Source organism: Hyla sarda, chromosome 9, assembly GCF_029499605.1.
Source record: "Hyla sarda isolate aHylSar1 chromosome 9, aHylSar1.hap1, whole genome shotgun sequence".
Taxonomy (NCBI): Eukaryota; Metazoa; Chordata; class Amphibia; order Anura; family Hylidae; genus Hyla; species Hyla sarda.
The window spans coordinates 4,161,632-4,184,708 of NC_079197.1; the positions used below are offsets into that span (position 1 = coordinate 4,161,632).

The following is a 23,077-nucleotide window of genomic DNA, read 5'->3' on the forward strand; positions in this document are numbered from 1 at the left end:
AGATTGCTTATTTTTTTCCCATGCGTTTATCTGGTTGCTGTGGACAATTACAGTTGGGAGAGATTTCACAGAGCCAGATCCCATAGCAACCAGATTCCAGTGAGAAGTATGGAAGATAAGTAATCTGGTTGCTACGGGCGACCACTGTGACAAAACAATTCCTCTCCCAATGTCCATAGCAACCAATCACGATGCAGCTTTAATGTCTTACATTGTGCAGGTGAAAATTAAAGCTCCACCATTATTGGTTGCTATGGACATTAACAACAGTTGGAAAATTATTCTGGAGCCATCGCCCATAGCAACCAGATGACCTATTTTACATATGTCTTGCTGCAGTCTGGTTGCTATGGGCAACCACTCCATGTCCTTACAACCTATTGTGATAATTCCCCAATATACAGAAGTTATACCTCACAGGAAATTATACCCCCCCCCCCCCCCCCCCCAAAAAAAAAAAAAAAAAACTTAAATAAATGATATTGGAAAATATTTGGGGGCTGACGTTTGACGTCGACAATATGGCCGCTCCTCCGCGAATCGGCGACATCGAGTCACAGTCTGTGTATCCTGTGCGTCCTCTAGTGGCTGATTTGCGAAACGATCTTTATTTATTTTTTTCCTCTCATTGCGTCATCACGTCACTGCACGTAAGTGTTACGCAGGCCGTTCTAGTCGAGCTCCGCTCCTTCCAGACCCGATGAATCGCTGCCGGAGAGCCGCGGAGAAGGTAGGAACTGGAACTCGCACGTCTGTAGCCGCGTTACTGCCGGTTGTTTGTATTCAGGAGGGAGAGGCGGTGGCGGAGCGGAGGATATAATAGCGAAGAGATAACGGGACGAGGAATGGCCGCTCTGTGTCACTGTCAATAAAGCTCGTTGAGTGACATACAGTTCTGCAGCTGACTAGATCACGTGGTTTCATTCATCAGAAATGACTTTTCTACAATTGTTTTTCTTCTTTGTTACATCTCTACATCATCTCAGTGTATTTCAATGGGCATTTCTGACTTTCCTATATTTATCACATCTGGAGTTTTGGTGCAGTGGGCAAGGCTCTTTTTTTTTTTTTTCCCCCCTTTGCGACAGTGTTTTCCTACTAGTGTGCCTCCAGCTGTTGCAAAACTACAACTCCCAGCATGCCCGGACAGCCGTTGGCTGTCCGGGCATGCTGGGAGTTGTAGTTTTGCAACAGCTGGAGCCCCACGGTTTGGAGACCACTGGACTAAAGTGGCTTTGACTGTCTGGGTATGCTGGGAGTTGTAGTTTTGCAACAGCTGCAGGAACACTGGCTGGGAAACACTGTTGAAGGGGGGGAAAAAAAAAAAGAGCACTACACACTGCGCCGAAACCTCATCCCAGCAGTGAACACCCCGTGATCAGAGAATTCTCCCCTATCCTGTGGGGTGTAGTTCCTCGGAGAACCCCTTTAATTTTGTGTGTTTTTATGAGTGTATTTATATATTGTCATTGTATAAATAATCAGCACAGAAATAAGGGAATTCCAATGGGTTCACTTAATTGTTTTTCTAACTAGGGTCAAGGGTCACAGAGTCCCTACAGTTTGTCAGGTCATTCTGTATGTGAATTGGAATGGTATTAGTATATATATTGTGTGTGTGTGTGTGTGTGTATATATATATATATATTTCTATTATTGTTACAGCCGCCGGTTTCTCACCTATTATTTCTCATCTAACCCCCCCCCTCACCACCACCAGTAAGATGGCTGCTCCGAAGAAGTCTCCCTTTGTGGTCACTCTAGAAATTAACCTGATCGTTGTGGTTTTGTCTTTGTTGGGGCTTATAAGCCGACTGTGGAATCTTTGTCATCCTCCAGCGGTTGTGTAAGTATTAACCCGTTAGAGCAGTGGTCTCCAAACAGTGGCCCTCCAGATGTTGCAAAACTACAACTCCCAGCATGCCCGGACAGCCGTTGGCTGTCCGGGCATGCTGGGAGTTGTAGTTTTGCATCATCTGGAGGGCCGCTGTTTGGAGACTACTGCTTTAGAGTGCAGACTGATGAAGCTTCCCTTTTATAGGGTCGGGGGCCCTTTTAATGTAGTTGTGCTGTTTATTCCCCCACAGGTTTGATGAAGTTTACTACGGTCAGTTCATCTCTCTGTACATGAAGGGGATATTCTTCCTGGATGACAGCGGACCACCATTAGGACACATGCTGTTAGCTCTTGGAGGTTAGAAGACCCCATAGTGGCCACAGAGCCGCCGACCAGACCATGTCTATCCTTCCTGTATACAGAGCGCTCTGGGTCAGGTTTTCATTAAGAATCTCTTACTGTGCTGCATTCAGCTTTCCCTCAACTCTGACCAATCTCCCCCCCCCCCCCCCCCCCCCCCCCAGACATGATGCTGCCCCCACCATGATCACTGTAGAGATGTTATAGGGGAGGTGATGGAGGGCGCCTGCTTTCCTCCAGACATGATGCTGCCTCCACCATGCTTCATACTTTGTGTTTGAGACCTTATGTAGATAGGACTATGTCTGATCTCTACAGGCAGTTCTTTCCTCCTCATGGCTGGGTGTTTGCTCTGATATACATTGTCAGCTGTGAGACCTTATATAGACATGGCTGTGTCTGAGTTCTGCAGGCAGTTCTTTCCTTCTCATGACTCTGTTTGCTCTGATGTATATTGTCAGCTGTGAGATCTTATATAGACAGGGCTGTGTCTGAGCTCTACAGGCAGTTCTTTCCTCCTCGTGTCATGTCCAATCAGATGAATTTACCTCCGGTGACTCTGATCAGGGGGAAGAAACATCTCAGAGATGATCAGGAGAAATGGGAGGAGCCATGATAAATGTCATGTGTCATAGTAAAGGGTATGAATACTTATGTCTGTAATCATTTTCCATCTTGTAGGATATCTTGGGGGATTTGATGGTAATTTCCTGTGGAACAGAATTGGGGCAGGTAAGAGATATTTATGGACTTGTCCATCCTGTGGCTCTCGGCATGCTGGGAGTTGTAGTTTAGCATCAGCTGACCGCTGCTGACCATTGTGTTGTTTATCATGTGACTTCTCTCCCCTGTAGAATACAGCAGTAATGTCCCCGTATGGTGGCTGCGTCTCCTTCCTGCCCTGTCCGGAGGCCTCTGCGTCCCTCTTGCCTATCAGATCGTGGTTGAGCTGGGTTACTCCACCTGGGCCGGAGTGGCGGCCGCTCTGCTTATTCTCTTTGGTGAGTTTGTTATTCTGCCCACTATTCTGCTAGCTCAATGTTTCCCAACCAGGGCGCCTCCAGCTGTTGTAAAACTACAACTACTCCCAGCATGCACGGAAAGCCGACGGCTGTCCGGGCATGCTGGGAGTTGTAGTTTTGCAACAGCTGGAGGCCCACTGGTTGAGAAACACTGTGCTAATACAACAATGTGGGGAGCAACACATGACTACAGGATCAGACTACACAAAGTTTACTTGTAGTCTGTTACCATGGAGATCCCACAGCTTTATCACCAATTGTCGTCTTCCTGTCTAGAAAACGCTCTGGTCGCTCAGTCCCGTCTGATCCTTCTGGAATCCGTTCTTATATTCTTCATACTTCTGGCCATATTGTCGTACCTGAGGTTTCACAGATATCAGCAAACGAGGTGAGTCAGAGATACTTCAGAGCTGCACTCACTATTCTGCTGGTGAGGTCACTGTGTACATACATTACATTACTTATCCTGTACTGATCCTGAGTTATATCCTGTACTCACTATTCTGCTGGTGAGGTCACTGTGTACATACATTACATTACTTATCCTGTACTGATCCTGAGTTATATCCTGTATTATACTCCAGAGCTGTACTCACTATTCTGCTGGTGAGGTCACGGTGTATATATACATTACATTACTTATCCTGTACTGATCCTGAGTTATATCCTGTATTATACTCCAGTGCTGTACTCACTATTCTGCTGGTGAGGTCACGGTGTACATACATTACATTACTTATCCTGTACTGATCCTGAGTTATATCCTGTATTATACCCCAGAGCTGTACTCACTATTCTGCTGGTGAGGTCACTGTGTACATACATTACATTACTTATCCTGTACTGATCCTGAGTTATATCCTGTATTATACTCCAGAGCTGTACTCACTATTCTGCTGGTGAGGTCACTGTGTACATACATTACATTACTTTTCCTGTACTGATCCTGAGTTATATCCTGTATTATACTCCAGAGCTGTACTCACTATTCTGCTGGTGAGGTCACTGTGTACATATATTACATTACTTATCCTGTACTGATCCTGAGTTATATTCTGTATTATACTCCAGAGCTGTACTCACTATTCTGCTGGTGAGGTCACTGTGTACATACATTACATTACTTATCCTGTACTGATCCTGAGTTATATCCTGTACTCACTATTCTGCTGGTGAGGTCACTGTGTACATGCATTACATTACTTATCCTGTACTGATCCTGAGTTATATCCTGTATTATACTCCAGAGCTGTACTCACTATTCTGCTGGTGAGGTCACGGTGTACATACATTACATTACTTATCCTGTACTGATCCTGAGTTATATCTTGTATTATACTCCAGAGCTGTACTCACTATTCTGCTGGTGGGGTCACTGTGTACATACATTACATTACGGATCCTGAGTTATATCCTGTATTATACTCCAGAGCTGTACTCACTATTCTGCTGGTGAGATCACTGTGTACATACATTACATTCCTTATCCTGTACTGATCCTGAGTTATATCCTGTATTATACTCCAGAGCTGTACTCCCTATTCTGCTGGTGAGGTCACTGTGTACACACATTACATTACTTATCCTGTACTGATCCTGAGTTATATCCTGTATTATACTCCAGAGCTGTACTCACTATTCTGCTGGTGAGATCACTGTGTACATACATTACATTACTTATCCTGTACTGATCCTGAGTTATATCCTGTATTATACTCCAGAGCTGTACTCACTATTCTGCTGGTGAGGTCACTGTGTACATACATTACATTACTTATCCTGTACTGATCCTGAGTTATATCCTGTATTATACTCCAGAGCTGTACTCACTATTCTGCTGGTGAGGTCACTGTGTACACACATTACATTACTTATCCTGTACTGATCCTGAGTTATATCCTGTATTATACCCCAGAGCTGCACTCACTATTCTGCTGGTGAGGTCACTGTGTACACACATTACATTACTTATCCTGTACTGATCCTGAGTTATATCCTGTATTATACCCCAGAGCTGCACTCACTATTCTGCTGGTGAGGTCACTGTGTATATACATTACATTACTTATCCTGTACTGATCCTGAGTTATATCCTGTATTATACTCCAGAGCTGTACTCACTATTCTGCTGGTGAGATCACTGTGTACATACATTACATTACTTATCCTGTACTGATCCTGAGTTATATCCTGTATTATACACCAGAGCTGTACTCACTATTCTGCTGGTGAGATCACTGTGTACATACACATTACATTACTTATCCTGTACTGATCCTGAGTTATATCCTGTATTATACTCCAGATCTGTACTCACTATTCTGCTGGTGAGGTCACTGTGTACATACATTACATTACTTATCCTGTACTGATCCTGAGTTATATCCTGTATTATACTCCAGAGCTGTACTCACTATTCTGCTGGTGAGGTCACTGTGTACACACATTACATTACTTATCCTGTACTGATCCTGAGTTATATCCTGTATTATACCCCAGAGCTGTACTCACTATTCTGCTGGTGAGGTCACTGTGTACATACATTACATTACTTATCCTGTACTGATCCTGAGTTATATCCTGTATTATACTCCAGAGCTGTACTCACTATTCTGCTGGTGAGATCACTGTGTACATACATTACATTACTTATCCTGTACTGATCCTGAGTTATATCCTGTATTATACTCCAGAGCTGCACTCACTATTCTGCTGGTGTTTTCTCCCCGCAGTCCGTTCTCCACTCGCTGGTGGTTGTGGTTGCTCCTGACCGGTGTTTCGTGCTCCGGGGCGGTGGGGTAAGCTGCAGTCGATTGTTTTCCTTGTACTTTACCTCCCTGTTCTCTCCTCTGATGTTCTCCTCTCATGCACAGGGTGAAGTACGTGGGTCTCTCCTCTTACCTCCTGATCCTGACCCTCGCGGGGCTTCACAGTTGGCAGCTGCTCGGTGACCGGAGACTGTCTAATGTACGTGCGGTGCGGATCTCACACTGATGCATTGTGGGTGTTGCGGACTCTGATTATGTTCTCTCCATGTTGCAGGGTTTGGTGCTTTGTCACCTGGGGGCCCGTGGTCTGGCCCTGCTGCTGCTCCCTGCGCTCCTCTACTTGGGGACGTTCTACATTCACCTTTCCATACTGACGCGTTCCGGCCCCCACGACCACGTCATGAGCAGCGCGTTCCAGGCCAGTCTGGAGGTGACATTTCTTGGTTACACATTACAAGGGGAACTTAAGTAGAAACCCACATCTCATAGGAAATTAAAGCCTAAGTTAGAGAGATTTTATCCAGGAGGAAAGAAAACGGCACCACATCCTGCCATCAGGTCTTGTGCGGAATTACAACTCTGCCCCATTCACTGCAATGGAACTGCGCTGCAATACCTCACACAACCTGAGAATATGGGGGGGGCGCTGTTTCTGGAAGAAACCTGCTTTTTTCTTTTTTTTTCTCTAATCCTGGATATTGAATGTAAACAAGAACGTTCCAAGTAGCTGACAGCAAGCAGAGATTTTACACATTGTGAATAATTAAAGTATACGTGGCAGAAATTTTGTATAATAAATAATATAATACATAATATTATTTATTATTTTTATTATAATTGTTAATAGAAATATTATTAATAGGTAGTAGTAGTATGAATTATTAATTTATAATATAAACTAATTATCAATATGAATATAAATATAATACGGTAGTTATTAAGTAATATTATTATAATAGATTATCATCATTATTATTACAGAACTTTATTATTCTCCTATCTACAGAACACTCTGAGCTTTGTCTCTTCTATGTAAAAATAATTTATAATAATTAAATTATCATTATTAATGAGTTATATAAATATAACAATTGTTATTGATATAATTTATTAATAATTCATAATATTATAACGATTAATAATGACAATTATAATAAAAAAAATAATACAAGATTATTAATTGTTGCAGAACTTTTTTTTTTTTCTTTAATTCTCCCATTGAGCTTTCAACCTGTGCTAGACGTCCGCTACAAAATATATATATCGAAAAATATTGGTTTTAAAAATGATTTACCATTAAGATTGAAATAAAATTAATAAAATTCAAAGTTCCTATTCACTTCCTCCAAGCAGAGATCTTACAATTTGTGAGAATTGAAACTTAACTCTTTTCAATTCGTCCCCAGTACATCTGTTTGCTGTACATATGTTGGCTCCAGGTTTTGCAAAACTACAACTCCCAGCATGCCCGGACAGCCGTTGGCTGTCCGGGCATGCTGGGAGTTGTAGTTTTGCAACAGCTGGAGCCACCCTGGTTGGGAAAAACTGGAATAGAGACATTTCTGTTTAAATTCTGAGGGTTACAGTGTGTCAAAAAAAATAAAATAAAAAATATTTAAAGTGACAGCGCCCATTTAAATCCAGTCTTGACACTGGTACATGGTTTATTAGGAGGGCTGATACACTGTAACGAGCTCTCCAGCTGCAGACAACTATAACGTGTTTATTCCCTGGATGTATATATGAGCAGAGGGGAATGATGTGGGGTGTATCGCCTGCACAGCAGTAGCCGTGTTGCGGTCGTACGTGGTAATGACTTCCTCTCTATTGTCAGGGCGGCCTGTCTCGGATCACCCAGGGGCAGCCGCTGGAGGTGGCGTTCGGCTCGCAGATCACGCTGAGGAACACGCTGGGTAAACCGGTGCCCTGCTGGCTGCACTCCCACAAGAGCAACTACCCTGTCATGTGAGTAAACGGCGGGCAGAGGGGCGGTAAATTCTGCATGACTGGGCACAAAGTCACATTAGGATTAGATAAACATGGCTGCTTTCTTCCTAAAACAGCGCCACTCTATTCCTCAGGTTGGGAGTGGTATTGCAGCGCAGTCCTATTGAAATGAATAGATAGATGTAATACTGCACACAGCCTGAGGACAAGGGTGGTGTTGTTTCTGGACAAAGCATTTAAACTCTTTCTTTGATCTTCTGCCTCCTCTGTCCTCAGGTTGGGAGTGGTATTGCTGCTCACTTCAACTGAAGTGAATGGATAGTTGTAATACCGCACACAACCTGAGGACAAGGGTGGCGCTGTTTGTGGAAGAAGCCTTTAAACCCTTACTCAGATCTTCTGCCTTCTCTGTCCTCAGGTTGGGAGTGGTATTGCAGCTCCGTTCTATTGAAGTGAATGGACAGTTGTAATACCGCACACAACCTGAGGACAAGGGTGGCGCTGTTTGTCTAACTCCGATACTCTGTCTCCTGTAGGTACGAGGGAGGTCGCGGGAGCTCGCACCAGCAGCAGGTCACCTGTTATCCCTACAAAGATGTCAACAACTGGTGGATCGTGAAGGACCCCGCGCGGTAATCACGTGATACGGTATGTGTGCGTACGTGACGCGTCGTGGAGATGACAGAAGAAATGACTCTGGCGTCTCCTCCCCCCGCAGGCAGGACATGGTGGTCGGCTCGCCCCCGCGGGTAGTAAGACATGGAGACGTTGTACAGCTGGTCCACGGCATGACCGCCCGCTTCCTGAACACGTATGTGTCCGCCACTCAGTGCGCCGTGTTATAGATGGCCGACTGTGACCGTGATCCGTGTTTTCTGTCCCTCCAGACACGACGTTGCGGCCCCTTATTCTCCCTACGCCCAAGAGATTTCCTGTTACATCGACTATAACATCTCTATGCCGGCGCAGACGCTGTGGAAAGTGGTGAGTGACGGCTGCTGACTAGAGATGAGCGAATCGAACCAGACTAATCCGAATTCCTTCCGAATTTCATGAAAAATCCGATTCGGACCAAATCCGAATTTCCGCTCGATTCGAAATAACGAATTTCTTCCTTCACTCCTTTTTGGTATTACTCTGAGGCTGGGATTCCACTGAGTTTTTGCAGTAAAAAAATTTATTTAATAATTTTTTTTTTTCCTATAACAAAATTTTATTAGTGATGTATTTTAATGTGTTTAATAAAGTGTGTGTGTGTTTTAACTTTTTTACATTTTTTTTTTAGGTAGTACTACTATTCCTAGCATGGAACAGACTGTTCCATGATGGGGGTGATAGTACCTGTACTAATGGACAGATCGCCCGGGTGTCACTTCTATACATATATAATCTATACATTATACAGGAGGATCACAGCGGGTGTCAGGAGTGACACCCGTTGTGATCTTTCCTTTACTGCAGGTACTACTGCTCCCAACATGGAGAACACTCTGCTATATGCTGGGAGCTGTAGTACATGCATTAATAGACAGATCATAGCAGGTGTCACTTCTTACACCTGATCTTATCTGTCTATTAATGCAGGGACTTATTATCAGGAGCGATATATTATATATATTTTCATTTAGATGTGCTGGCATGAATAATTGCTGGGGTCAGAGACAAGCTGAGAACGGGGACATCAGTAAAATGTATAATACAGTAGGCAAAAAAGGCTGACAGTTTCCTTAATTTACCAAAAATCCATAAATTTACAGAGGTCTTCTATCAGAAATTAGATACTTCAAATTGTTTCTTGCGGAGGCAGATGGCTGGCCCGATTATGTATGTATTTAATGTAATTGGGAAAGACGATGTCATTGTAATTATACAGTATGAGCTGGGTGAAATTGACAAATTACTGAAAAACTCTTCTTGCAATCCCAATTAGAGATGAGCGAATTTACAGTAAATTTGATTCGTCACGAACTGCTCGTCTCGGCAGTTGATGGCTTTTCCTGCATAAATGAGTTCAGCTTTCAGGTGCTCCGGTGGGCTGGAAAAGGTGGATACAGTCCTAGGAAAGAGTCTCCTAGGACTGTATCCACCTTTTCCAGCCCACCGGAGCACCTGAAAGCTGAACTCATTTATGCAGGAAAAGTCATCAACTGCCGAGCCGAGAAGTTCGTGACAAATCAAATTTACTGTAATTTCACTCATCTCTAATCCCAATGTCTCTGCTCTGTATGTGAAAAATCTTTTATTTATGTAGGGGATGATGGGAGCTGTAATTCCTATATTCCAGTACAGTGGTTGCAGCGGGACCGGCAGGGAGTCTATGGATGTCCTGGGGCTGTATGAATGGAAGAAATAAAGTTTTGAAATATATAGTAGCTGCTCTATTTAGAGCAAATTAAGGTTAATTGAATGAGACTACATCCAATTAAGGTCAAATAGGTGATAGAACATCAAAGGAATGTAGGTCAAGTGGTTTGTCTTGGCTGGGTTTTTATTATTCAATTAAGGTCTCTCCCTCCTATTTCCTGTTCTTCATTCATCTGTCTGCTGTGTGAGCAAAAAGAAAAATTGATATTATACATGTGTGTGTGTGTGTGTGTGTGTGTGTATATATATATATATATAATTTAATGTGAAAGTTTACATCTACAGTACATATTATTACATATTATCCATATGGTATATACACTCGATATGCTGCGGGACCCACCGACAGTCAGTTTGCAAACAGTGCAAAATATACGTTTGCAAACTGTCCGTGGGTACCGCCGATCCCGCAGCATATCTGACCTGGGCTGAAGGAACGAGACCCGCATCCTATTTGAGCACAGAGTATCGTGACGTCACGCTTCGACCCCTCAATGCAAGCCTATGGGAGGGGGCATGACAGCCGCCACACCCCCTCCCATAGGCTTGCATTGAGGTTTTTTGATTCATCAGACCAAGAGCGATGTTCACTACGGAGGCTGATGATAGCTGGGTGCTTCATGAAAGATTGCGGGGGTCCCCAGCGGCGGGACCCCCACGATCAGGCATCTTATCCCTTTGGATAAGGGGATAAGAGGTCTTAGGGCCGGAGTATCCCTATAAGGTCAAACCACTTGACCTACGTTCCTTTGATGTTTTATTACCTATTTGACCTTAATTGGATGTAGTCTCATTATGCAATTAACCTTAATTTGCTTTAATTAGAGCAGCTACTATATATTTCAAAACTTTATTTCTTCCATTCATACGGCTCCAGGATGGCCATAGACTCCCTGCCGGTCCCGCGGCAACCACTGTACTGGAATTCAGGAATTACAACTCCCATTATCCCCTACATAAAAAATAAAAGATTTTTCACATACAGAGCAGAGACATTGGTATTGCAAGAAGAGTTTTTCAGTAATGTCAATTAAAGCTAGCTCTTACTGTATAATTACAATGACACTGTTTTTCCCAATTACATTAAATACATTCATACATAATTGTCCCGGCCATCTGCCTCCGCAAGAAACAATTAGAAGTATCTTTAATTTCTGACAGAAGACCTCTGTAAAGTTATGGATTTTTGGTAAATTAAGGAAACTGTCAGTCCTTTTTGGCCTACTGTATTATACATATTACTGATGTCCCTGTCCTAAGCTCGGAACAGGTGTAAGAAGTGACACCTGCTGCGATCTGTCTATTAATGCAGGTACTACAGCTCCCAGCATGGTGCAGAGTGTGCTCCATGTTGGGAGCTGTAGTACCTGCAGTAAAGGAAAGATCACAGCGGGTGTCACTCCTGTATAATGTATAGATGGGGACGCTCCTCTCTGGTCCCCAGCACTGATAGATATAGATAGATAGATATATACCGATTATTCATATTTCCCACAGAGAGTTGTGATTGGCTGGAACCATCTGACCAATCACAGCTCTCTGCGGGAAATATGAATCTGAAAAACTTCACATCACAGAACATAGCGCTGAAGACCGGCCGGCCGCCCGCATCTATACATATATATATATATATATCTATATACATTATACAGGAGGATCGCAATGGGTGTCAGAAGTGACACCCGGGGCGATCTGTCTATTAGTACAGGTACTTCTAACCCCATCATGGAACAGTCTGTTCCATGCTGGGAGTAGTAGTAGTACTACCTAAAAAAAAATAATAAAACATTTTTTTAAACACACACACTTTTTTTATACCGATTCGCCGCAAATTTATTTGGATCAAATCAAATTTTTTCTAAAAATTCCTCGAATCAGCCGAATTGAATGTTTCACAAATTCGCTCATCTCTACTGCTGATTATAAAGTGTATGAATATAAGGAGTCCTGATACATTGTAACGAACCTGTGACAGCATCCCTTGTCTCTAGATCAGTGTCTCCCAACCAGGGTGCCTCCAGCTGTTGCAAAACCACAACTCCCAGCATGCCCGGACAGCCGTTGGCTGTCTGGGCATGCTGGGAGCTGTTGTTTTTCAACAGCTGGAGGCACCCTGGTTGGAAAAAAAATTGCTGTAGATTTAAAATGTTTCCATTCACTGATGGCAACCAAGGATCTTACAGCGGTAAAGCTTTATTTACACAGTTTTTGTCTTATCTCAACGTTAACCTGTTTGTCCCGATTTATTACAGGAAATCTCAAATCGGGAATCTGAGCGGGAAACATGGAAGACGATCTCGTCCGAAGTGAAGCTGCTTCATGTCAACACCACTGCTGCGCTAAAGGTAAGAACGTAGTAGGTATACCCCTCCCCCTAGCTCTATCTGTAATATTACTGATGCTATCTCTATGGGATCAGGATATATAGTAGTTATACACCTCCCCTCCAGCTCTATCTGTATACTGCTGCTATCTCTATGGGATCAGGATATATAGTAGTTATACACCTCCCCTCCAGCTCTAGCTGTATACTGCTGCTATCTCTATGGGTTCAGGATATACAGTGATGTCCGTAAATGTTGGCACCCCTTGAAATGTTTGTATAAAATGAAGTATTTCTCACAGGAAAGGATTGCAGTAACACAGGTTTATTCCCTTTGTGTGTGTGTGTGTATGTATATATATATATATATATATATATCTATCTCCTCTCCTCTGTATATATATATATATATATTGCAGTAACACAGGTTTTGCTATACACATGTTTATTCCCTTTGTGTGTATATATATATAGATCTCCTCTCCTCTGTATATATATATATATATATATAGATCTACTCTCCTCTGTATATATATATATATATATATATATATAGATCTCCTCTCCTCTGTATATATATATATATATATATATATATATATATATATATATATCTATCTCCTCTCCTCTGTATATATATATATATATTGCAGTAACACAGGTTTTGCTATACACATGTTTATTCCCTTTGTGTGTATATATATATAGATCTCCTCTCCTCTGTATATATATATATATATATAGATCTACTCTCCTCTGTGTATATATATATATATATATATATATATATATATATATATAGATCTCCTCTCCTCTGTATATATATATATATATATATATATATATATATAGATCTCCTCTCCTCTGTGTATATATATATATATATATAGATCTCCTCTCCTCTGTATATATATATAGATCTCCTCTCCTCTGTATATATATATATATAGATCTCCTCTCCTCTGTATATATATATATATATATATATATATATATATATATATATATATATATATATATATATAGATCTCCTCTCCTCTGTATATATATATTGCAGTAACACAGGTTTTGCTATACACATGTTTATTCCCTTTGTGTGTATTGGAACTAAACCAAAAAAGGAGGAAAAAAAGCAAATTGGACATAATGTCACCAAACTCCAAAAATGGTCCGGACACAATTATTGGCCCCTTTCAAAATTGTGGATAAATAAGATTATTTCAAGCATGTGATGCTCCTTTAAACTCACCTGGGGGCAAGTAACAGGTGTGGGCAATATAAAAATCACACCTGACAGCAGATAAAAAGGAGAGAAGTTCACTTAGTCTTTGCATTGTGTGTCTGTGTGTCTCACACTAAGCATGGACAGCAGAAAGAGGAGAAGAGAACTGTCTGAGGACTTGGGAACCAAAATTGTGGAAAATATCAACAATCTCCAGGTTACAAGTCCATCTCCAGAGATCTAGATTTGTCTTACCCCACTATGGAGGAGACCCAGGAGGACCCCACTATGGAGGAGACCCAGGAGGACCCCACTATGGAGGAGACCCAGGAGGACCCCACTATGGAGGAGACCCAGGAGGACCCCACTATGGAGGAGACCCAGGAGGACCCCACTATGGAGGAGACCCAGGAGGACCCCACTATGGAGGAGACCCAGGAGGACCCCACTATGGAGGAGACCCAGGAGGACCCCACTATGGAGGAGACCCAGGAGGACCCCACTATGGAGGAGACCCAGGAGGACCCCACTATGGAGGAGACCCAGGAGGACCCCACTATGGAGGAGACCCAGGAGGACCCCACTATGGAGGAGACCCAGGAGGACCCCACTATGGAGGAGACCCAGGAGGAGACCCAGGAGGACCCCGCTATGGAGGAGACCCAGGAGGACCCCACTATGGAGGAGACCCAGGAGGACCCCACTATGGAGGAGACCCAGGAGGACCCCACTGCTGACACAGACATAAAAACCAAGACTACATTTTACCAAAATGAACTTGAGTAACCAAAATCCTTCTGGGAAAACGTCTTGTGGACAGATGAGACCAAGATAGATCTTTTTGGTAAAGCCCATCATTCTACTGTTTACCGAAAACGGAATGAGGCCTACAAAGAAAAGAACACAGTACCTACAGTGACATATGGGGGAGGTCAGTGATGTTTTGGGTTGTTTTGCTGCCTCTGGCACTGGGGGCCTTGAATGTGTACAAGACATCATGAAATCTGAGGATTACCAATGGATTTTGGGTCGCACTGTACAGCCCAGTGTCAGAAAGCTGGGTTTGTGTCTGAGATCTTGGGTCTTCCAGCAGGACAATGACCCCAAACATACGTCACAAAGCCCCAGAAATGGACGACAACAAAGCGCTGGAGAGTTCTGAAGTGTCAGCAATGAGTCCAGATCTAAATCCCATTGATCACCTGTGGAGAGATCTTATAATTACTGCTGGGAAAAGGAGCCGTCCAATAAGAGACCGGGAGCAGTTTGTGAAGGAAGAGTGGTCCAACATTCCGGCTGAGAGGTGTAAGAAGCTTATTGATGGTTATAGAAAGAGTGGTCCAACATTCCGGCTGAGAGGTGTAAGAAGCTTATTGATGGTTATAGGAAGAGTGGTCCAACATTCCGGCTGAGAGGTGTAAGAAGCTTATTGATGGTTATAGGAAGAGTGGTCCAACATTCCGGCTGAGAGGTGTAAGAAGCTTATTGATGGTTATAGGAAGAGTGGTCCAACATTCCGGCTGAGAGGTGTAAGAAGCTTATTGATGGTTATAGGAAGAGTGGTCCAACATTCCAGCTGAGAGGTGTAAGAAGCTTATTGATGGTTATAGGAAGAGTGGTCCAACATTCCGGCTGAGAGGTGTAAGAAGCTTATTGATTCTTATAGGAAGACACTGATTTCAGTTATTTTTTCCAAAGGGTGTGCAACCAAATATTAAGTTAAGGGTGCCAATCATTTGGTCGAGACCATTTTTGAAGTTTGGTGACATTATGTCCAATTTGTTTTTTTTCCCTCCTTTTTTTGGTTTAGTTCCAATACACACAAAGGGAATAAACATGTGTATAGCAAAACCTGTGTTACTGCAATCCTTTTCTGTGAGAAATACAACATTTTATAGAAAAATTTCAGCGGGGACAACAATTACGGCCATGACTGTATAGTAGTTATACACCTACCCCCCCCCCCTCTCTATCTGTATACTGCTGCTGCTATCTGTGACATTTTACTGTGCAATTCTGCTGATCACGATAAGTTTTCAGAACATTGTGGTTAAAAAAAATAAATAAAAACCGCAGCGTGTGAATAGAATCCCTACATAAGTGACTTTACCTTCTGCAGCTCAGCGGCTCCACCTTACCAGACTGGGGCTTCCGGCAGCTGGAGGTCGTGGGTGACAAGGTGGCGAAAGGCTCTCACCCGAGCCTGGTGTGGAACGTGGAGGAGCATCGCTACGGGCGCAGTAAGTGCCCTGGAGAGGTGAGCGGGCGCTTCGGATCCGGTCTTGTCCTTTAATATCTCTGCTTGCTGTAGGCGAGGAGCAGGCGGAGCGGGAGCAGGAGCTGCACAGCCCGGCACAGATGGATGTCGGGAGGAACCTCAGTTTCATGGCTCGCTTCTGGGAGCTGCAGGTAGGGGCATTGAAGGTGTGCACTGAGGGATCGGGTTACCAGGACAGGCATGCTGGGGGTTGTAGTTTTGCAAGAGCTGGAGGACCACTTTCCTATACCCTAGTGTTTCCCAAACAAGATGCCTCTAGCTGTTGCAAAACTACAAATCTCAGCATGTCTAGACAGCCTAAAACAGTGGTCACCAAACTGTAGACCTCCAGCTGTTGCAAAACTACAACTCCCAGCATGCCCGGACAGCCGTTGGCTGTCCAGGCATGCTGGGAGTTGTAGTTTTGCAACAGCTGGAGGCATCCTGGTTAAGAAACTATGAATTTATACTGAATGTTTGGCCATTGACTGTTCCTGTGTCCACAGTGGAAGATGCTGACTATGAGGAGCGAAAGCCCGGAGCACAAGTACTGCTCGTCCCCTATAGACTGGGTCACCCTGGACACCAGCATCGCCTACTGGCTCCATCCCAGGACCACGGTGAGGAGGCGCTCATTGAGTAACAGTCATGTTGGTGAGGGACGTATACATTGAGATGTTGTTTTTTTTCTGAAAACAGCGCCACCACTGTCCTCAGGTTGTGTGTGGCATTACAAGTCTGCAGAACTGAGCTGCAAATAACCACAATACAATCATGGCTTCTTTTGTTATAGCTCCGAACCATCTAGACCAGTGTGCCTCTAGCCGAAGGCTGTCCGGGCATGCTGGGAGTTGTAGTTTTGCAACTGCTGGAGGCACACTGGTTGGAAAACGCTGTTCTATGTAGTAGTAATACCGTTGTCATGTGACTATTTCCCTCTCATATCTTCAGGCTCAGATCCAGCTGCTGGGGAACCCTGTGATCTGGTATTCTGCCAACGCTGGCGCCATATTATACAGCGTCCTCTTCCTGTTCTACCTGCTGAGGCGGCAGCGCAGGATCTGTGACATCGCACCAGGTGACGATCTGTATCCTGATCTATAGATTGTGATATCCACCATGTGCAGACACCATCACCCTCTCCCTGTGTTGTATGTGCAGGCACATGGCGCTGCTTACACCTCACCGGGACGTTGTTCCTGGGCGGCTGGGCGGTGAATTATCTGCCGTTCTTCCTGATGGAGAAGACTTTGTTCTTGTATCATTATCTCCCGGCCCTCACCCTGAAGATCCTGCTGCTGCCCCCAGTGCTGGAACACGTACACCGCCATCTCATCAGGTGAGGATTCTGGGGTTTGCCCCGGGCTCTGTATGATGATATTGGATTTGCCCCCGGGCTCTGTATGATGATATTGGATTTGCCCCCGGGCTCTGTATGATGATATTGGATTTGCCCCGGACTTTGTACAGTGATGTGGGGTTTGTCCTGTGTTCTGTATGACGTTTGGTTTGCCCCCGGGCTCTGTATGTATATTGTTTGGTTTGCCCCCCCCCCCCGGGCTCTGTATGGAGGCGGTGTGTTTGCCCCCGGGCTCTGTATGGAGGCGGTGTGTTTGCCCCCCGGGCTCTGTATGGAGGCGGTGTGTTTGCCCCCCGGGCTCTGTATGGAGGCGGTGTGTTTGCCCCCCGGGCTCTGTATGGAGGCGGTGTGTTTGCCCCCCGGGCTCTGTATGGAGGCGGTGTGTTTGCCCCCGGGCTCTGTATGGAGGCGGTGTGTTTGCCCCCGGGCTCTGTATGGAGGCGGTGTGTTTGCCCCCGGGCTCTGTATGGAGGCGGTGGGATTTGCCCCGGGCTCTGTATGGTGAGGTGGGGTTTACCCTGTGGGGGTCTCTCCCCTCATTCATCCCCCACCTCTGTTCCAGGTCGGACCCCCTCCAGAACACCTTCTCTGCCCTCCTGCTGGTGTGGATCTCCAGTGTGGTCCTGACCTTCAGTAAACTCTGCCCTTTGACCTACGGGCAGCCGGCCCTGGCACCACAGGAGCTGAGGAGCTTAAGGTGGAAAGACACTTGGGACATTCTTATCAGGAAGTGAGGCGGCGGGGACTCAGGACGACAATCTGTGCGTGAAACGTGTCAGCGAGAGAAGAGGACGAGCCGCAGCCTCCGGGTGTCATGGAGTCCACGCGAGGAATAGAAAACTATAGGTTAGGGACATACAGAGTCCAGTGCAGGGATTCCCCATCTGTGGATCTCCAGGCTGGTGCAGGACTACAACCCCCAGCATGCTGAACCACAGGTTTGGGAATAAAGCTCGGCTCAGGTCTCTATGCTGCAATGGTTGGTTGTGGACTAAACACAGGATGATGGACTCCTGGATGTTCTCCTGCAGCCTGTTGGGTGGAGTAGTCCAGAAAGTGAGGAGCAGATTACTCCACAGGGGGCGACACTGAGCAAAGGCGCGAAGAGCGTGAAATCTGTGATAGATTCCAAACAATAAAGGTATTTAGTATAATGTGTTCTGAATATTTCTCTATTCTACATAATCAGCATCTAGACAAGTGTTCCCCAACCAGCGTGCCTCCAGCTGTTGCAAAACTACAACTCCCTGCATACTGAGAGTAGTAGTTTTTCAATATCTGGGAGGTGCACAGTTTGGAGATCATGCTGAAAGTTGTTGTTTTGCAATAGCCAGAGGGCAGCAGAGCGGACATCTAGGCCAGTGTTTCCCAACCAGAGTGCCTCCAGCTGTTGCTAAACTACAACTCCCAGCAAAGAGCCCTATAGTAACACACAGGCATTGGCATAGACCATCTACATCAGTGTTTTCCCAACCAGGGTGCCTCCAGCTGTTGCAAAACTACAACTCCCAGCATGCCCGGACAGCCAACGGCTGTCTGGGCATGCTGGGTGTTGTAGTTTTGCAACAGCTGGAGGCACCCTGGTTGGGAAAACACTGCTTATATAGTCTGGCAATGACATGCTGGGAGTTGTAGTTTTGGGAAACTCTGATCTAGACAATAAAGACTTCCGTTTTGTGTCTACAGCTCCCGTGCAGTACTATGCGTTGTCATGGTTACAGATAACCCTGTGTTTTAGATTGTTCCCTCTGCAGGATCTGACTACACCGGGATGGTTGTTGTCTGTGACCATGGTGACACACGTGTCTGCATCAGAGGCGTATACACAGATTTACGAAAATTTAGCAAAAATAAATTTTCCATGCACTAAAGCGATGGGGGAAAAAAAAGAAGTTGCGCCGATATTCACGCCCTTTTACAGGACGCCATGAATCTCGCAGGACAGAAGCCATTTCTACAATTTCCTTTTTAATGAAGTCGATGTTATTGCAGTTTTACAAGAGACGCAGAAGACATTGAGATATGTGGCGCTCTTCTCCGTGACGGGAGGAGCCATTGATTTATAACAGTCGCGGTTTATACAGCGGGCGGCGCTGCCACCTGCTGGACAGATCAATGTGAAGTCTATAAAACCAGGGGACTACAACGACCATCATTAGTGCACTGAACAATGTCAAAGGAAGCGTCCCGACTGAGGAAATGTGAACGACTCGTGAAATGTCGCGTCTGATTATCTACAGCAGCGGCGGCCGCCATCGACCTCCGACCCCAAGGGCGGGGGATCTCCCAGCATGCTCCACTGCCAGAGGTCGGCTCATTTGCATAAGGATAAAGTGCAAAATTAAGCTCTGAGTGAGTTTGGCCTATACTGGCGGGAATATGGTGCGAGCGCTGGTAGGTAGCTGAGATACAAGGGTCTGCAAACAGCGCCCCCTATCTCGGCTAACGAAACCATGGAACGTACCATCTGAGGAAAGGGGGGCGGGATTTGACTGCAGTGTGACCCTGGCCATCGTGCAATATGCATCAGCCGCCTATGTGTTCTAGACACCCGTACTGCACCCTCCAACCAGTGTGCCTCCTGCTGTTGCAAAACTACAACTCCCAGCACGCCCGGACAGCCGTTGGCTGTCCGGGCGTGCTGGGGAGTTTGTAGTTTTGCAACAGCTGGAGGCACACTGGTTGGAAAACACTGCCAGTAACCCACGCATCCAAATCCAGCACCACGTCTTTCACAGATTACAATTAGAGATGAGCGAACTTACAGTAAATTCGATTCGTCACTAACTTCTCGGCTCGGCGGTTGATGACTTACCCTGCCTAAATTAGTTCAGCTTTCAGATGCTCCCGTGGGCTGGAAAAGGTGGATACGAATTTACTGTAAGTTCGCTCATCTCTAATTACAATAGAAGCAGCACAGTGAGGCTCGATGCTGGATATGGAAGCACAGGCCTCCAGGGTTGTTATTAAAAAAATATATATATATTTTGCATAAACAGCGCCACTCCTGTCCACAGGTTGTGTCTGGTATTGCAACTCGGCTCTATTGAAGTGACTAAGACTAAGCTGCAATACTACACACAACCTGTGGAGAGCGGTGGCGCTGTTTTTGTTGTGTTCAGTCATTTAGTTACAATGATCTCTCTACTAGTTAATTCCTGCAGCATCGATTATTCTATATGATGGGAGGTTTAGATTAATCATCATGTATTCATTTTAGTAAATTGTGTGACTATTCTTGACTAAAATCTGCAACAATGTATCATGCTGGAGGTCCTGGACACCCAGTGACTGACAGCAAGCAGAGATCTTTTAAAATGGCGAGAAAGTAAAAAAAAAAAAATACAATTATAAAGTTGCAGCATTTTTCTGATATTTTTTGTTGCCATAAAAACTGTGAACCCTGTTAAGGTTCTGTTCACACTGAACGGGCAAAATAAATAAAAAACAGCTGTCCCCATAGCAACCGCTCACAGTGTAATGTAAGGAATGAAGTATAAGGTGCGGTATACATGTGTATAGTGCGGCTGACTACACCACTTCATAAAGGGGAACTCTATGGCTACGGCGGCCAAATGCAGCTTTTCCAGCACATACTATCAGCAGGAAGCGCAGTGTGAATGCGGCTCGATCCCGTTCACACCCACGTGCAGTAGTGGCGCCTTTTCCTACCACAATCGGTGTCTCCTCCCCCCCCCCCCCCCCCCCCCCCCCAAAGCTCTCCAGCTTTTGCAAAACTACAACTCCCATCATCCTTTGCTGTCAGGTAGGAAGTAAAGATGCAGTTTTGTAAATGCTGCAGAGCTACATGTTGGGAGACACTGCTATGAAGTTACTTAAAGGGGTACTCCGATGCAGGACATCCTATCCCTGTATCCACAGCATAGGGAATAAGTGTCTGATAGTGGAGGGTCTGACAGCCGGGACCCCCCCGCCATCTCCTGCCCGGCCCCCAAACTCTGAGAGCCGGAGATATAGATACATGGAGGGGTGTGTCGGCCATTGCTTTGTGCGGTGGTCGGCAGTAATCTGTGCACAGAGAGAACCGGGACGCCGGGCAGGAGATTAAGGGGAGTCTCAGCTGGTGGATGCCCCCCCACAATCAGACACTTATCTCCTATCCGGTGGATAAGATGTTCTGCAATAGAGCACCCCTTAAAGGTGTACTGGCGCCGGGAAAGTGTGACTTCTTAGCCCCGCCCCCTCACTGCAGATATATGGGAGGAGGCGTGACAGCTGTCAAATCCCCTCCCATAGATTTGCATTGAGGGGGCGGGGCTATGACGTCACACGCTCCCAACTCCATCATTCGGAACAGTTACAAATCCTGCACATCAAATCTGCGCAGGATCCTGTACGTGTGAACGTTACCCTAAAAGGATAAGTCTCATGTCCGACAGTACAGAAAAACTTATCCCCTATTTGCAGGATAGGAGAGAAGTTTTAGATCACGGGGGATCAGAGCGCTGTGGCCCCCCGCGATCGTCTGTACGGAGCCCCGGCCCCTCCCACAGAGTGACGCATCACAACCCCCTCCATATATCTCTATGAGAGCAGTTCGGCAATTTATGACTGTCCCATAGAGATATATGGAGGGGGAGTTGGTTATGATGCGTCACTCTGTGGTAGAGCCGGGGCTCCGTAGAGATGATCGCCGGGGGGGGGGGGGGGGGAAGGGGGGGCCACAGCGCTCGGACCCCCCCCCCGTGATCCAAAACGTCTGTGGATAGAGAATACGTCCTGTACTGTCGGGTATGTGACACCTCTACTGAGCAGTGTGAACAGTCACATGACCGCTCCAGCCAATCACTGTCAGACTCTTCATCCATAGTGCATTCTGCAGCAGTGATTGGTCGTCGCGGTCACCTGACCTCTTTTATATGTAAATATATTACAATGTTTCTTCTTCTTCATTTCATGCCATTATTTAGCGTCAATATATCTGCTGTATTGGAGAAGCGTCATGAGCGCTGAGACTTATACCCCCCCCCCAAGATTACATGGATGAAGGGTGGGCAGCATGAGTGATCGGGGGCATTTCACAGATCTTCACGTAATATTTACCGACACATCGATAAGTTCAGGACGCCACACAAGCTGTCGGAGTGCCCCCAGTACAATCACAATGGTGATCAATGTCTCTTCTTCACAGTAAGAATGGAGGGTTCTGCTCCCACACATGGGAAAAGCCTCAAAAATATTAATACCAATCCAGCATGGCGGCTCCAGTGTGTCCCAGCACCTCCCCCCTGTATGTGGGTGATGAGGTAAGACGCCGGATTGTACCAAAGTAAGAAAACCTAGGGGGGGGGGGATCAGTGCGGCCGGCTGCTGGACTCCAGGTGAGTGCGCTTACCGGGGACCAAAACGCCTCCCGATTCCCCCGTTTCAGGGAAACTTCTCTTTTGCAGCCGCCCGTTGGCGGACCCCCGCTGCCACTTACAGATGTCTCCGTTCAGGATGTCCTGGATGTGCTGCACGATCAGGTTAATGGCCACTGGGAAGGGAAAGAGAGGAAGTCAGAGCGCCACCTACAGGCAGTCAAATAGTCACCACACTAATGATTACTAATATGGAGGCCATCGTTTCCCAACCAGGGTGCCTCCAGCTGTTGCAA

At 45.5% G+C, this 23,077-nt stretch overlaps 2 protein-coding genes across 3 annotated transcripts; one reads left to right on the forward strand and one right to left on the reverse strand.

Annotated features, from left to right (window-relative positions):
• Nucleotides 1–711: 711 nt before the first annotated feature.
• Nucleotides 712–18,618, forward strand: POMT1 (protein O-mannosyltransferase 1). Of its 2 annotated transcripts, XM_056538577.1 has the most exons (20): nt 712–730; nt 1,725–1,846; nt 2,088–2,194; nt 2,879–2,929; nt 3,052–3,198; nt 3,496–3,607; nt 5,952–6,017; nt 6,093–6,186; nt 6,262–6,417; nt 7,822–7,952; nt 8,471–8,566; nt 8,653–8,745; nt 8,822–8,918; nt 12,551–12,643; nt 15,963–16,083; nt 16,155–16,252; nt 16,607–16,720; nt 17,052–17,178; nt 17,262–17,439; nt 18,023–18,618. In XM_056538577.1, exons 2-20 carry the CDS (start codon nt 1,725–1,727, stop codon nt 18,192–18,194), a joined length of 2,175 nt encoding a protein of 724 aa, XP_056394552.1. In that variant the 5' UTR covers nt 712–730; the 3' UTR covers nt 18,195–18,618. The 2 variants fall into 2 exon arrangements, with proteins under 2 accessions (XP_056394552.1, XP_056394553.1); XM_056538578.1 differs by lacking the exons at nt 712–730; nt 1,725–1,846; nt 2,088–2,194; ... (5 more) ...; nt 6,262–6,417; nt 7,822–7,952 and having other exon boundaries at nt 8,471–8,582.
• A 3,520-nt stretch (nt 18,619–22,138) lies between these two features.
• UCK1 (uridine-cytidine kinase 1) lies at nt 22,139–22,958 on the reverse strand (the record flags this gene model as incomplete). Its single annotated transcript, XM_056538585.1, is given in 1 exon segment — nt 22,139–22,958. A coding segment is annotated over 1 exon segment (183 nt), but the record flags the coding sequence as incomplete, so codon positions are not given.
• Nucleotides 22,959–23,077: the final 119 nt, after the last annotated feature.

What these genes read in the sequence shown, in the direction of transcription:
- POMT1 (XM_056538577.1), top strand. Translation starts at nt 1,725, where the DNA reads ATGGCTGCTCCGAAGAAGTCTCCCTTTGTGGTCACTCTAGAAATTAAC. An exon ending in CACAGATATCAGCAAACGAG is followed by an intron (nt 3,608 to 5,951) that starts GTGAGTCAGAGA and finishes TTCTCCCCGCAG; the next exon opens with TCCGTTCTCCACTCGCTGGT. An exon ending in GTGACCGGAGACTGTCTAAT is followed by an intron (nt 6,187 to 6,261) that starts GTACGTGCGGTG and finishes TCCATGTTGCAG; the next exon opens with GGTTTGGTGCTTTGTCACCT.